A 15,853-nucleotide genomic window follows, 5' to 3' on the forward strand; every position below is an offset into this window, starting at 1 on the left:
CAGCTCTGGCCTCACCTACCCCCTGGAAAACAGCAGGAAGAGCAGCGGCGACGGAGAGGCTGGCGGTGGGAAGGAGGGGGCAAGGAACCAGAACCAGAGCCCCCTGAGGGGGATGGGGTGGGTGGCCGTAAGCCCATGACTGGCGTCCAGTCAGCAGGGTGGCATGGCCAAAAGGATCAGTAAAACCCCAGTAATGGAGGCTAGCAAAGACCCAAGGAGGCTAAGTCCCTGCTGCCCATCCCCCCAGGAGGGGCTAGCTGGGAGGTAAAGATGGGTTAAAGGTCATTGCCTGTGGGTAGGCTTTCCTCTTCTTCCAGTGGGGACATCTCCCACCTGCCCCCCATCTCCCAGGACCCCTGTCTATGGAGAAGGCCAGGATTGCCTCTCATGGCCCCCTCCCTGGACTGGAGGGGGAAGTCTGCAAAAGAACCTCTGAGGAGTGGTAGGGCGAGAAGCCTAAGGACAGAAAACCCAAGGAAGGGGCAGATGGAGGGATGGAGAAAGAGCCAGTTCCACGTGCACTGCAGTGGCAGGGACCCTGAGGGAAGGGGTGGTGGGGGAAAGGAGAGAATGCCGGAGAGTGGGCAGACCGGCAATCAGGATTCTGGGGACTCCCAAATAAAGGTAGAAGAGGAGGAGGGGAGATGAATGCGGATGAAGCTCAGCCAGCCAAGAGTCTAGAGGGATGGCAGCTCTCGGAAGAGAGAAGCTGAGGCTCTGCTGCCAGGGAATTTTTAGGGGCCGAGGGGCTAGCTGGAGGAGAATGAAAGTGAGGGGATGCCAAGCTCCGGCTCCAGCTCCAGAATGGCTGCCCAGGCCTGGGCTCCCCCCTCAGCCCCACAGTCACCACTGCAGCCAATGGGGGGGCAGGTACTGCATCAGGGGCGGGGCCACTATCTCCACAGCAACAAGAAGCTACAGGCTGGGAGGGGGAGGGGGGTTAAGACCGGAAGAGCTGCCTGTTAACCCTCTAGGTTCCTTAACAGAATGAGGGAGGACCAAGATACATTTTCACTGCCTCCAGAATTGCAAATTGCCTTACAGTCAGTCCTCTTCTTCCTTTTATCTGCAAACCCTGGTTTACACACAAAATCTGGATGCCATGATACAAGAACTCTTTCAGTCTCTCAGGAACACTTGTAGAAAGCACAGAAACATTGAGCTGTGAGGGGTACATGTATATTAGAGCCACGATACAAAAATAAATAGGAACCTATGTGCTTCAAAGACATACAGACAACGGTGAACATAGGGTTACCAGGAATCCACATTCTAAGACTCTGAGACCCATGCATCCCACATGCTTAGACATGCGTGAACACTGCAACAGGGGAGTACATACTTGCAGCCAGACACCTATATGAGAGCCAATGGGGTGGACTTTGTGGCCCAAGTCCTTTGGACAATCATGTGGACAGCACATTATAGACATTAACATGTAAACCCAAAGACAACTCATGTTCTCAGACAGGGGAACACAAGTTTTAACTCCTAAAACACAGCCTTAAGTACACCATGTCCAATCCCTGTACAATCTCCAGGCCATAATTTCAACCACATAAAGGAATCCCCATGTTCTGGATGGACAAACACCCTCCATTCCGGTGAAAAGTATTAACACATGGGTTCTTTCACAGGACAGTCTCCCCTTTCTCCCTAGTTTTTCCCTGACTCCAATAACTGCATCAAAATTGCTACCAGAGGAGAAAAATAAGGAGCAAATTTGTTATTCATCCTTCTGCTATACAGTAAGCAATACATCCAAGGGCCCAGGACTTCTCCTTCCCAATCCATTTCTCTGCATTTCTCAGGTATAGCTGCCTCACTGTCATCTCAGGAAATCTTGCTCAGCCATTATCATCACACACAGCTCCTCTAATAAAGGGTAATAAAATCCAACTTTAAACCTACTAAAATTTTGCTTTGGAACCAAAGTTAACATAGCATAAAAGAAATTGCTAATTGGTTAGCTAGACTGTTGGAATATAACCTTACACCAATTACCAGGAAGTAAGATCTATGAACTCACACGTAAGTCACAGGTACATAGACCACATACTCATATGCTTACAAAGACTCACTGCAGCAAAGACTACAGAAACAAGAGAAGGAGGAGGGCAGAGTGGTGAAAACACAGAACATCCTGTTATTAGTGCTGCATGCAATGGCATATACAAAGAACACAGCACACAGCCATGCACATACCACACACACACACACACACACACACACACACACACACACACACACAGAGAACAAACCTGAAAAGCTTCACTGCTTCACTGCAATACTAGGTCTCTGTGTCCCGTTCCTGCACGATGTATACACGCATGCACATGCATAACAGCCACCTACACATACCCGTAACACAGGCATTGTGCATACACCCACACATGTACACACCCTGTATACACACACAATTGCACTCACACACACACACACACACACACACACAGCAAGGACTTGGACTCCTGCCTTTCCAATGTCTCTAATCTTGTCATCACCCACAGAATCTGCCCTCTGCCTTCCAATCCCCCAAATCCCTAACCTTCCCTTCTGCCTTTCTTCTCCATACCCAGCTGGCAGCTCTCAAGGAGAGCCAGGGGAGAAAGGTTGCCAGAGCTGAGAAATGGGGGACAATGCTCTACAATCTTTGCTATGACAGGTTTCTCTGAGCCAGCCCCTATGCCTGGGTGGCCTCCCCAATTCCAGCTAATTCCTACAAGGCCTCTTGCATCTCCCCACCTTCTCAGAGATCACTTTCAGAGAGGCCCAACAGTCTGCTCACCCTGCCTCCCAGTTCCCCATCTTAAGCCCATCCTCTTTTCTAAGTCTGGCTCTCAGCTCTCTACCACATCTCCATTCTCCAGCAGTTCTTTCTCCCTGGCCCTTTGGGAGCCTCTCTCATTCTTCCTCTTCCCTGTCCTCTCCACTTTTCCTCTTTACCCCACTCTTTTCCTTTTGAGTGTCTCTGTTCCCACTCTGGGACCAGGGAGGGGTTCACACCTGCCTAGTCCAAAGGTGTTTCATGCACCACAAGATTCCAAGGTACACACTCAACATTTTCTCTTCCCCACCACCACTCACACACCACCCACACCCAGACACGCCCTGGACACCAATGCTGGGACTGACACAGATACTCGGGCCAATGCAGGAACACATGCAAAGACACACACCTGCCACCAGGGACACGGAAAATTCTGCTCAGGAAGCCAGCCACACATTCCACATAAGAGGCTGATCGGAGGCCAGCCTCGGCCAGGGACATGCATGTTCAGGGTCAGAGGTGATGTGGCAGTGCTGGCCTAAAAGCCCCTGAGGCAGGAAACCGGCAGCGGCAGGATAAGACTAGACAGGCTTGCATGAGACTGACTGCACATGTGGGCACGAGGATCTGGGCCCCATGTGCACAGGGCACTAACACACATAGGGGACAGAAGCGTGGACACGAACACACACGCGCGCGCGCGCGCACACACACACACACGCACACACACACACACTGGCTGCCCCTTGCAGCCAGGGCTCCAGGACCCCACAAACCGGCGCCGCCCCCGCGCGAAAACCAACCTGCCCCCACGAGGCCGTGCCGACCCCCCCACCTCCGCGGCCCCCCTCCGGTTACCATAACTCCCCCCACTCGGAAGATGCAGCGAGAACATGCGGAGGGAGCAGCTGCCGCCGCCGCCGCCACCGCCACCGCGGCCTCCCCCCTCCCCTCCCCTCCCGCGCCCCCGCACACGCGCGCCCCCGCCCCACGCGCGCGCGGCGCCCCCCCCCAGCCCCGCCAGGCCCCGCCCTTACCTCGCACCGCCCCCCGGGGGGGGTCGAGGGTGTCCCCGGTGGGGGAAGGGCCCCGCCCCTGCGCGGGGGAGGGGCGGGGTGCGGAGGGAGAGGGGGCGGCGCGAGCCGCGCCGCCCGACGCGGTGGGGGCGGCGGCGGCGGCGGCGGGGCCCGGGACGGCCGGACGGCCGCGCGGTGACGGCGGCCGCGGGAACGGCTCCCTCCACCGCCGCTCCCGCCGCTGCCGCCGTTGCCCGGGCCCCGCCGCCGTTGCTAGGCGACCGCTGCTGCCGTGGCCGCCTCTGTCACGAGCCCCGTCGCCCAGAGACAGCACGAGAAAGACGGGGGAGGGGGACATGGGGACCCCCAAAAACAACTGGACCCTCCTCCATCGACTCTGAACAGGACCCCCCCTCCTCAAAAAAAAAAAAAAAAGCCCCGGGAGGGCTGGGTTTGCGGCTCCACCCAGCAGAGGACAGCCCGATTCCAATGCCCCTCGAAGGTCCTGCTGGAGGATCCATAGCCTGGGCGGGCAAACACCTTCGCAGATCAGAGCCCCAAAGGTTCTAACGACCCCGTGTCCACTGCACACCGTCCATGTCCTCTCCATGGTCCACTTCCCACTCAAGACCACACACGTTCACCAGCTATCAACTTTGACGAAACCCCATATACATATGCACCTATACATATATACGTATAAATGTATATATACACCCTACACGAATATACACGTATACATATACATCTATATATGCATACCCCTGGAACCCCTTCCATCCAGCTACAGGACCCCAATACAGCAACATCCACATACCATCTCAACTCTAAACATACCCGGTGCCCCCACCCAAAAGACACAAGACCCGGGTCCCGGCTACGGACCCCTAGACTCTGAGGATAAGGAGAAAGATGGAGAACAAGTGGGCAGAGCGGTCAACCACAGGACACATGATAAACCAGCAGCTCTGTCAGCGGCTACCATTCTGATCTGGACACACAGGTCCACACACATGCACCAGACACGGACATGACATACATACATACACACACACACACAAATACAGACATTACACGTATTCTCTACACACGGTGCACCACCACCTGACTTTGCCTCACAAGAGATATGCTACCTACACCCCACCACCACCACTACCAAGGTCAGAGGTTTCCTTGACAGTGACACAGGGTCCCAGAGCTGGTCCCCAAGGCAGTGAACCCTGGATTATCTAGAGGGAGCCAAGGGATAGGGACAAACCACTGCCTCTCTAAGGAAGCCACTGAAAAGCCTGGATCCCTGAGGAGAGGGGAGATGGATGGGAGAAAGAGCTCACTTGGGGGTTGGAGAGCAGGGGGATCTAATCTAGGGTCCTGGGAGGGAAATGCAGAAGAAGGGGGCAGTGGTGAGGGGTTTCCGGGGACTGAGGGCGTCTCTCTGCACCTTGGCTGCAGATCTCTGTTCTCTGCCTTCATCTCCCCTCACTGTTCCCATGGAAACCTTTTAAGCGAACTTCTCAGGAAGACAAAAATCTTTTTTTAAATGACTAAAGAGGGGGGTGGGGGTAGAAAGGGGGAGGGAGAGGAAGAGACAGATGGAGAGAGGGAGAGAGTTGGAGAGACAGACTGAGATAGCTGTACAGACAGACAGAAAGGAGATGAAATGGGGTCTGATGGGAGTTGGTTAGGAACAGAGGAGAGGAACTGGGGAATCAAGAAAGGGTACCTTGAAAATAAAGAGAAATCGGGGAAGTGAACAAGGAAAAGGGGGCGATACAACTGCAGAAAATAGATGCAGCTGATGAGAAGAAAAAAGCGGGGGGTGGGGGGGGTGGGGGGGAGACTAGAAGAGAGGGAGGGGCCAAAGACCTGAAGGTCTAGAAGAATAATTAAGAGCATGGGGGGTGGGAGGGGAAGGACAGAGGTCTGGAGGGAGGGCACGAACTAGGTCATTCTCTCCAAGACTCCAGACCAATGGACAGGAGGGCCAGGGGCAGGAACGCTAAACAGAAAGCTTAAGATCTAAGGAGACTATTTTTACAAGCACTGGGAAAACAGTCAAACTTCGCTGCTGGAGAGGAAAATGGGAGCGCAGCAGAGCAAGGGCGCGCTGGGGCCTCAGGCGCAGCCACCGTCCCGCCCCGCAGCCCAGGCTGGGGGGCGCCGCCTCTCCGGGAGGAGGCGGAGACTCTGCCTCCACCCCCTGCCGCCCCCTCCGCCCTCGCCCGCCCGGCCGTCCACCGTCCACCTCCAGCCCTGTCCCCGCCACTGTCCGGGGCACGAGAGCCTACTCGGCCGCCGTACCATGCTCGCCGTGGGGCCGCCCCTCCACTGGCACGGAGACCGTGCGTCTCAGCAGTTTGTTGCGGCTGGACTCGCTCCTCCGGTCCCGGATCAGAAGGGGGTGTATCTAGGGGATGCGGGGGGGGGGGGGGGTCAGGTCTCACTGGCCCGTGACATCCCTCCTCTCCCCCAACCCCCTCCACAGAAAGCGGGCTCCTTTCCACCCAGCCTGCCACCTCCTGCCCCTTGCCCACTCTTCAGGTGTCTCTGGGTGGGGAGATTTCTCCTTGCCCCCTCTCCTTTCTCCTCCCTTCTCAAGCTTTCCTCACCTCCTCCTTCCATTTCTTTGCCTAAGAGAATTCTCCTAAACCCTACTCGGAACTTCCCGCAGAACTCCTCAGGAGTTAGCTACCTCCAGAATGCACTTTCCCCTTGACCTTCAGCTCGTCCATTCTCCCCACTTCCCTCCCAACCTCCCACCTCCCTAACCCCCTTCTCTCCCTCGAGCCTGTCACGGGGGTAGCAGAAGCTGCATTTATAATCAGGATCCACAGCTTGTCTCCCTCCCACGGCCCCGGCTTGCGGCCAGACTGGGACCCAACCTCCCCTCCCCCTAGAGGGCCTGGTCACCTCCCCCCACCCTTTCATCTCCTATTACCTCCCACCCGCACTGCAGTTCCTTTCTCCCTCCCTTTCCTTTCTTTCTCACCTCCAACTCCCCCAGGGCATCTTCTTCCCAATCTCCAGTCCCACCAGGAGCCACAGTTTGTGAGGACCCTCCCCCCCCACACACACACACATGCCAGCCACTAGCCCCTACCCCACAAAGGCATCCATTATACAATTCCCTAAAGCTCTACATACAGCTCAATATACCAGTGCCATCTCCTCCACACCCCATCTTCCTTCCTCAGACTGGCCATTCCTGTGCACTGGCTCCTCCAGGTCCCTATCTCTGTAGTTCTTTCTGCATGGAACCCCCACCTACTGTCCTTTCAACAGTCTCCAGATTTCCCCAATTTGTCCTATAGACTCCAAATCCCTGCTCAAGACTGATGACCCCCCCCCCAAGGGAATCACTCAAACGCCTTCCAGTGCCTACAACTTCAGATTCCTCAGTCACCACAACCTCCACTCGACAGCTCTACTCTGTGGTTTCAAAACTCTTGACCCAGCCATCTCTTCACCCTACCTCTATCCACATTCTCACCTCTCCCATCTCCCTTTACAGTCTAGTGAGTCCTCACCCCCAATTCCAGCCTCACTCACCACACTGTTCCCCAATAGATTTCTAGCACATTTCCCACCACCTTCCTGGGCTTCCAGGATACCCTACTGTTCTCCAAAACTCACCCCCTAAATAACCCTCAATGCCTGGATCACACTGGGGGGCACCCACCCTTCCTATGTGCCTCCCATTTCCTCTGATGGACCTGCTGGTGCTGACTCCCACTCTGGAACCTCCAGGGACTCATTTATATGGTCACCCCAGACTTCCTAGTCTTTTTGTTGTTGGTGGTGGCCATGGGGCTTGAACTCGGGGCCTGTGTGCTGTCCCTGAGCGCTTTTCTTTTCTTTTTTCGCCTGTCCCAGGGCTTGAACTCAGGGCCTGAGCACTGTCCTTAGACTCTTTTTGAGGCTAGAGCTCTACCACTTGAGCCACAGTACCACTTCCAGCTTTTTCTGAGTATGTGGTATCGAGGAATCAAATCTGGGTATTTGTGTGTGCTAGGCAAGCCCTCTACCACTAGGCCAAACTCCCTGCCCCTGGAACTCTCTTTAAGGCTAGCACTCTACCACTTTGTGCCACAGTGGCACTTTGGGGTTTCCTCCCACCCACCACCCCCGTAGTTAATTGGAGATAAGAGTCTCCTGACCCTTTCCTACCCTGGCTGGCTTTTTATTTATTTATTTTTTTCCAATCCTGGGGCTTGAACTCCATTCTTGAGCTTTCTCAAGTCCTACTACTTGAGCCAAAGCACCACTTCCAGCTCTTTCTGTGTATGTGGTGCCAAGGAATCCAACCCAGGGCTTTGTGCATGCTAGGCAAGCACTCTACCTCTAGGCCACACTCCACAGATGTCCAGCTCCCCAGTCTTATTTCATGTGCTCCACTAGTTTCTGCCCTACCTCAGTCCTACTCTTTTAGCCAATTCTTCATATTCCCAGTTCCCTCTTTCCCAGGCATCATCTCCGTACATTCTATTCCTTCCTGATGTCCAACCAGTTCCAGGACAGCCCTCCTGTCTCTCTAAACCCATTCATGCACCTGAAGCCTTCATCCCCAACCATGCCCAGATGGTGACATCCATACCTCTGTCACCTATCCTAAAACCCTACAACCCACTCTCCTACTTATCCTGTACTCTGGATCCCTCCCTGCACTGTGCCCGGTGATAAGAAAAGGATGAGAGTGAAGTGTGACGTGTGATGCTCAGTGTGTCAAGAGGCCAGGGGTTCTGAGCTCTCTTTGGAGGGAAGGTCTGCCCATTTCTCTCCGCTCTTTAATTTCCCTTCCCCATTCTAATTTATCCCACTAGATAGATGGATAAAAATGGGAGGCACCTCAAAATTTGCAGGACCACATCTTTCCAACACTGCCCATGGTCCTCAAAAATCCTCTGGCCAAGGTGAAAGAATGACAGTTTCATCACACTCCAACCCAAATCTTGACAGCAACCTTCCACCACTTGCAAAATATTTCTACCTGCTTTGCACCTCTTTCCCCTTTAACTAAAGAGGGCTTGTCCCATTCTCTCCCACACTACCCAGTGATCTTTCCCCAACCTCTTCACCCTGCTCACCTCATCCTCATCCAGCATGAGCAGCTGGTTCCCCGAGATGATGCAGAACCGAGGGTTCCAACCAGGACGATCATATGGGGAATGAACGTATTGGGTTCGGTGCATAGGGGGTCCCCGTACATCTGGGGGACAGAGACACACAGAAACAGTAAGGGAGGCTCTATGTGTTTAGGAGTAGAGGCCTAAAATGGCAAGAAGAGTCCACAAGGTGGAAGGAGAAACCCTCCCTCCCCCCTAAGAGATCTCAGCAGAGGGTTGAGGCCCTTGGCAAACTTTAAAGGAACAGAAGACAAGCCTTTACATCTGAGGAAAAAGAAAGAAGGGGAGTCACATAATCACAGGAGGCTCTGTAGACTTTCTATAGAGTACAGAGGGGTGGCTCTGGGAGGGAAATTATATCATGACAAGGATATGGTTGGGGGTAGAGAGAAGCGAAGGAGTTCTTCCTCCACTTGGAGAAAATAAAAAGGTGGAGGTGCAGAAAAGCTGGCAGAAGAAAAAACACACAGAGGTTGGTGGCATGTGTCTGGGAAGAGGGGGAGCATCCAAATAACTGCATAAGATGGATTTAGAAGAGGGGATCACAAAAGTTCTAGGAAGTAAGAGGTTAGGAGGAAAGCTACACAGCTGTGAAAAGGGATGGGGGTGGGTCATGAGATTTGTAGAGCTAAACATCTAGAAGAGAGTAAGTAGGGGAGGGGTTTGACTGTTCAGAGTCAGGGACATAAGAGTCTGGGCCACCCCTTGCTTTGTGCCTTCCCTCCCTCCTCTTGGGGGGAAGTTGTTTATTTTGGTGATAGGGAGAAGATAGCCTTTGTTAGCATCTACCTGCAGAAGTGCCAGGATGGGAGAAGGTGGGTAATATAATTTGGTTTCAATGACTAGAGACCAAATTGGTCTCTTTCCCTATTTCATCAAAGATTCAGCCCTGCCTTCCCTCCCCATAGTCTCCATTGACAGCATGGAAGCCAACTCCACAAGGGAGGGGCCTCCCCAGAGCACAGTGAACAGCTTGAGGGAGGAAGAGTAAAGGGAAGAATGCAAAAGCCAGGCCTGATAACCCTGGGAGTTGGAGATGAAACAGAGAACAGGAGGCCAAGGGTCACTCATGCTCATATTTGCTCCTAGATCTCTCTTCCCTGCTCCTCCTTGCAAATCACCTCTTCTTTAAATTCATTTGTCACCCAGCACAGTCACAGACCCTATGGAAGTTAGAGAGAAGGCACATAGATTGTTGACACCAAAGTGACAGAAATTAGGCTTAAGGTATCAGAATAAGAGTTTTGAGGGATAAAAATTAAATTCTGTCACCTTTGCTGGACAATTAACATGGCAAAATAAGTAGTCTTTGTGCTTCATTCCCATGCTTTGACTAGGAGCTTTGGGGGGAAACACATCCTGCCCCTTTCTGTCTATAATCATGTCTACCACATTTATCCAACTTGCAGGTCAGTGTGCGAGATGAACCTCCAGGACATAAACATCCAAAATGCACAATACATTAAAACTCACACTGTCCCAACTCTCAGAAACTCATATTCTCTAGATACAAAGATCAGCAATGCCTAGACTCTGTGAGGACAGTGCAGGCAACAGACCCACTGCCCTCAGACACCTAGTGTACCTAGAGGATAAAATCTGTTGTTACACATAATCATAGTGGGATGGGCCGGTTGATTCAGATCTGCAGCTGAGGAAAGTGAGTTCCACTTCAGGGGGGTACCTTTCTCCTGGGAACAGGGAAGGACACAGGGAACATACTTTAGGAACAATTCTGGAAACATACAAACACACACACACACACACACACATGTGCACACACACTGGACTTAAGGAAGAATGAACAATGATCCTGGGAGACAGAAGAACATGGCTGAGAAGGGGGACATTTTTACTAGAACATGAAGTTCCACAAGGGCTCAGATAAAAATCCCTTATAGTGCTGTTCCAACCACCAAAAACTCAGTATTTTTGCACCCCAAATCTCCAACACCCAGAAAACAGAAGTCAAGAGGACTGGTGATGAACGCTGGGATATTAAGGGAAAGTGAGTAGGCACAGACTTTGGTGATAAGATGGGAGTGAAGTAGGGACTAGAAGGTAGGCCAGGGGACAAACAACAAGGTGGATCTAAAAGAAAAGGAAGCAGGGGAAATGCTAGGACAAGGAAATACACAAGAAGGGCTTATTCACACATGGACTAGAGAAAAGGTGGAGGCTGTAATGGGGGGCTAAGACATGGGGTCTAGGAGTGAGTAGAGAGGTAGTATAGGTGTAAGTGGGATACTAGACAGAAGAGAGGAAGGGAGAGAATGGACATCAGGGAGGGGACTAATACGGGGGAAGGACAGGAGGGGGACTCATATAAGGAACGGACATTATGTGGGGGGAAAGATATAGGTGATGGACAGCAGAGGAAGGGAGGGGGAATGGAAATAAGGGATGAGGTAGGGGGATGGGGTAAAGGTGGTGAAGTAAAGAAGCAGACCAGACCCCATGGGTTGCATTTCACTTGTCAGGGGATTTAATGAGGGTCAGAGTCCAGAGCAGGGCTAGCCTGCCCCTACTGCCATTACTCAATCTTACATTTTCTCCCCCCATTTCCCCCCACCCCAAACACACACATAATTTGGCTCTCCCCTTGCCCTGGTCTCCCCTCCCCCAACCCTTTCTCTCTCCTCTCTTCCCTCCATCTGGACCCTCCATCCCCCCCCACTGCCACCCTCTCTCTCCATCTGGCCCCTTCTCTCCCTCTATCCTCCTCTCCTTTCTTCACCCCTACCATTCTCTGAGCCCCCTGCCATAGTCTTCCCCGTCTTCTTGGCTTTTTTTTTTCACCCCTATGTTTTTATTTCCTCGTCTAGCCTCTCTCTATGCTTCGATTTCCTTGATATTTTCCTCACCACTTAGCTCCCACCCTCAAATTATTTCCGCAGCTCTTCCCCCAACCCTATTTTTTTTCCTTCCCACCCCTTTCTGGCTCTCACTTCCCCCTTCACCCATTTCCCCTCAACCTCCTTCAAGGCCTGTTTCCTAGCCCCTCAGTCCCTTACCAGCCCCTATTCATCTAGCCTCCAATCCTTCCTTCCCCAAAGCTCCCATCCCTGCCTTCCCAGCCCTCCCCTCTCCCTCCATTTCACCCGCTCCTTCCCCTCCCTGGCCCTGACTCTCCTCCGCCCCCTGCCCCTCCCCCTCCTCCCCCCATTTGGCCCTCCCCCGTCCCCCACCACCGTACCTCTGAAGGGGGCATAGGACATCGCGGGGATGCTCCCCCGATGGATGGACGCTCGAGACCTGCTCATCAGGCCTGGGGGGGAGGGGGCGGGGGACCGGGGAGAAACAGAAGAGAGAAAGAGGGGGAGAGAAAGGGGGAGAAGGAGGAGGAGGTGGTGGAGGAGGAGGAGGAGAGAGGAGGAGAGAGGAACAGAGAGGAGAAGAGAGGAGGAGAGAGGAGGAGGAGGAGGAGGAGAATAAGAGCCAACGGCAGCAGCGGCAGCAGAGAGAGGGAGAGGGAGAGAGAGGGAGAGAGAGAGAGAGAGAGAGAGGAGGGGGGCGGGGGAAGCGAGCAAGAGAGAAGAGAGCAGGAGGAGGAGGAGGGAGAGACTCTGCAGCCCCCACCCCTACCCGGGGGGACCCAGAAAAAGAGCGAGTGAGACCCCTGACTCAAACACACTAGAGAGCAAACTCTTGAAGACACAGACCCCAGACCTAGAGACTAACAGACCCCAGACTCAGATACCTTATTCTCTCTCCATACACAACAGGCTAATCTGACACACAGACCCAAAATCTAGAGGAAAAGACATCTCTGATCTCGGTTAAAAAATAAAAAATAAAAAGACCCCCCCCAAAACACACACACACACACACACACACACACACACACACACACACACACCCCTGAAAGGAGTTAAAGATCCAAATCTGAGAACCCAGTCTCTAAAAGGTTCTTAAAGTTACAGAAATCTTAGACTTCAGAGCCTGGGGTAGTATTATTTAGGGATCAAGACCTGAAACCTAGAGTCAAAGAAAAAGATAAAACTCAGATTAGAAAGATCCTGACCCAGAATTAGATTTTAGACATAGGAAAAAAAAAATCTGAGAAACCCCAAACTCAGATCTTAGAGAGGGGAAAAACATACGGTAAGATAATTCAAAGGCTTGGACAGAAACTCCAGACTGGGGGAAAGATTCAGGTGGCCCAGAGATGGAGGACTCAGAGACCTGATATTTATAAAATCTGAATGACCTCCAAATGAATGAGAGACCACTGGACCCTGAAACACAGAAAACCTCAAAACAACATAAAGGGAGACTCCATCTGGGTAACGATTCCAACACAAATATTGCAATACTCTACAGAGGTCACCAGCTCCAAATCCAGAGATCTCAAGGAGACCTCTACCCACTCAACTCCCGGGAGTTCTGGGAAACCCTCAGAGATGCCCACCACACTAAGGACCCCCAGACTTTGGAGGGAAGGAGAATACTGGGCTGCACAGCCTTCCCCCCACCCCTGTTGTCTCCTCTCATTTATCTGGCCTCTCATTGGCCCCTCTCTCCATTTTTGGGTCACTGGATGTGCTTGGGCCCCAGGGAGGTTATGTAGGGCAAGTCCAGGCTCCTCGGGGGATGGGTTAAGGAAAGGGTACCCAATGCTCGGAGGTGGACCAATCCCAGGGATGGAGTCGACAGGGAAAATGCCATTACTCTTATCCCCAACCTGCCACTCTTGTTGGCCTTCCATTCCCCAGTCTGTCCCAAGCTTTGGGTTTTCAGTGAAGATGACATCTCATTTTACAGAGTTGTCCCTGTCCTTAAAAAAAAAAAAAGTATCTTCCTTCGTCTCAGCCATTGCCATGCCATGCCTTTTCCTGCCTAATCACTGCCCCCTACCCAGGGACAGCTGGTTTCTCCTCAGATCATCATTGTTCATTCCCAAACCGAGGCCCAGCTCAGCCCTCACTGAGGGGGCCGGGGCCCAGGCGCAGGATCGTTACTTGCAGATCCTCACCCTCTTTACGGCCTCCCACCGGGGAAGGGGGCTGTTACTAGGCACATTCTGGGTTTTGGGACGATTCCCCATTCCACAGCCTGACGCATCGAGTCTGCGGGGTCTCCAGCCCCCCCCACCTCTTCTCTAGCGCCAGCCCTCTTGTCACGTGGCTTCCAGAGCTAGCCCGCGATTGGCCTCCTCGCGTCACTCCCTGAGGTAGCGCCGCCAGAGAAGCCGGCCGGGTCACGTGACAGTGGAACACCGCAGCGGCTCTCCTCAGCCAGCAACTAGCGACTTCCGGCTTCACGGAAACGGGCGGGCCATTTCCGCGCACCTTCAGCAGCTCCCGACTGCTGATTGGCCAAGGAGCCCTTTGCTCCTCCCTCACCAGGAGGCGGGGCAATCCGGACCACTTGAGGGCCAGGATTGGCTGGCTCTAGAGACTCGGGAACGGCATCTGTGGTCACGTGGAGCGCGCAGTTTTATCACGTGTCCACGCCAAGGTAAGAAAAGGCTGCTGTTCCTGGGTGTGGGGTCCTCTCTCCGGGTTAAGTGTGGCCTTTGACATCATCCTTTCTCCACCAGCATAAAGGCTGCATGTGGTGGGGGCGGGTGCCCACTGTCCTGCTCGGCGGAGGGGTGAGTGCCCTGCCGCGCCCCTTCCGGTCCTAAACGTCCAGAACGCTACCTGCACCCCAAAACCCCAGGGTCTGGCCGCTGAGGTGTCCTGAAAGCCAACGTTCGCTCCCAGTTTTAGAGTAACACTTCCCTCCGGAATTTAGATGAGGGAGGGCAAAAGCTTTGGATGTGTCCAAGAGAAGAATTCTTGGGGAATGACTTCTTGGGATAACTGTAAAGAGAGACTGATTTCGTCCCCTGTTCTCAGGCCACTCTGCTCCTGTCGTTTTTTTGGATGCCAGTCCTGCTGCCTGTTGCTTCCCGCCTCCTGTTGCTACCCCGAGCCCTGCTATCCATGGCTTCTGGAAGCCCCCCGTCCCAGCCCTCTCCAGCCTCGGGCTCCAGCTATGTTCCAGGATCGGTTTCTGCAGCTTTTGTCACTTGCCCTAATGAGAAAGTCGCCAAGGAAATCGCCAGGTGGGGAAAAAGATCATGAAGTGAGATTTGGGAGTGGGGGAGGCTTTCTGTTGCAGGTTTGGAAGCCTATCTCAGCTACCAGAGCAAAATTCGAGGTCACAGGTACTCTGAATGGAATTCTCTCTTCACCCTCAGGGCTGTGGTGGAAAAGCACCTGGCAGCTTGTGTCAACCTCATCCCTCAGATCACATCCATGTGAGTCCTGGAAGTTACTCTGTTAACCTAACTTGTGGGGCTGACTGGGAGGGGGCCTTTTTTCTGAGGGAAAATCCAAGACTTTCAATCTCTTTCTCTGGTCTCTTCAGCTATGAATGGAAAGGAAAAATTGAGGAAGACAGTGAGGTGCTAATGGTGAGAAACATCCCTCCATCCACAAAAGTTCCCCAATTTCCAGTCTCCTTTGACCCCCTATCCCTAGGTCCTGAGATCAGTCCCACTTCTTGATTTAGCCATGTTTACCTTTGCCATCCAGATGATTAAAACCCAAAGTTCCTTGGTCCCAGCTTTGACAGATTTTGTTCGGTAAGAACTTTTTGAGATTTATAGGGGTAAGGGGATGCACTCTGGGGAGGGACTTGCTGGACAATCTGGGGCTTGTGCTTGAAGGGTTGAGCTCTAAACACTTGAGTAATTCCTTCCCCATCATCCTGCAGGTCTGTGCACCCTTATGAAGTGGCTGAAGTAATTGCGTTGCCTGTAGAGCAGGGGAACTCCCCATACCTGCACTGGGTACGCCAGGTCACAGAGTCCGTTTCTGATTCCAGCACGGTCCTACCATAATGAGTTCTGTCCTTGATTCCCTCACATACTTCAATGTCCTCTGATTTCCAGTTAGTGACTAGGCCCTCAATAAATCCTGTTTCTGGTTTTCTCTGCCTTTTGCCTTTATTCC

The 15,853-nt window shown here is 53.0% G+C and overlaps 2 protein-coding genes across 17 annotated transcripts in view; one reads left to right on the plus strand and one right to left on the minus strand.

Moving 5' to 3' along the window:
- The window catches only part of Syngap1 (synaptic Ras GTPase activating protein 1), a 33,952-nt gene extending 21,724 nt beyond the window's left edge, over positions 1–12,228 (minus strand). For 4 of the 15 annotated variants that reach the window (XR_016539302.1, XM_090355882.1, XM_090355879.1 and 1 more), the window contains exons 1-3: positions 12,106–12,226; positions 8,871–8,992; positions 6,088–6,193 (exon numbers count right to left, since the gene is read on the minus strand). Coding sequence is in view for 9 of the 15 variants with exons in the window: in XM_090355882.1 (XP_090212008.1) it covers positions 6,088–6,193; positions 8,871–8,992; positions 12,106–12,172 (295 nt within the window). In the remaining 6 variants the exon portion in view is untranslated. Of the gene's footprint in view, positions 1–19; positions 2,442–3,807; positions 3,894–6,087; positions 6,194–8,870; positions 8,993–12,105 lie in introns of those variants that run through there. The other 11 variants (XM_090355883.1, XM_090355881.1, XM_090355886.1 and 8 more) reach the window with 7 other exon arrangements.
- A 2,058-nt stretch (positions 12,229–14,286) lies between these two features.
- Cuta (cutA divalent cation tolerance homolog) lies at positions 14,287–15,830 on the plus strand. 2 transcript variants are annotated; one of them, XM_090355895.1, is made up of 7 exons: positions 14,333–14,369; positions 14,452–14,505; positions 14,753–14,961; positions 15,097–15,156; positions 15,267–15,312; positions 15,434–15,483; positions 15,615–15,830. In XM_090355895.1, exons 2-7 carry the CDS (start codon positions 14,464–14,466, stop codon positions 15,739–15,741), a joined length of 534 nt encoding a protein of 177 aa, XP_090212021.1. In that variant the 5' UTR covers positions 14,333–14,369; positions 14,452–14,463; the 3' UTR covers positions 15,742–15,830. The 2 variants fall into 2 exon arrangements, with proteins under 2 accessions (XP_090212022.1, XP_090212021.1); XM_090355896.1 differs by lacking the exon at positions 14,452–14,505 and having other exon boundaries at positions 14,287–14,369.
- The last annotated feature ends 23 nt before the right edge of the window (positions 15,831–15,853 follow it).

Source organism: Megascapheus bottae, chromosome 22 (assembly GCF_031878675.1).
Source record: "Megascapheus bottae isolate mThoBot1 chromosome 22, mThoBot2.hap1, whole genome shotgun sequence".
Classification (NCBI taxonomy): Eukaryota; Metazoa; Chordata; class Mammalia; order Rodentia; family Geomyidae; genus Megascapheus; species Megascapheus bottae.

What these genes read in the sequence shown, in the direction of transcription:
- Cuta (XM_090355895.1), top strand. Translation starts at nt 14,464, where the DNA reads ATGTGGTGGGGGCGGGTGCCCACTGTCCTGCTCGGCGGAGGG. An exon ending in GTCGCCAAGGAAATCGCCAG is followed by an intron (nt 14,962 to 15,096) that starts GTGGGGAAAAAG and finishes CTTCACCCTCAG; the next exon opens with GGCTGTGGTGGAAAAGCACC. An exon ending in AAGACAGTGAGGTGCTAATG is followed by an intron (nt 15,313 to 15,433) that starts GTGAGAAACATC and finishes TTTGCCATCCAG; the next exon opens with ATGATTAAAACCCAAAGTTC.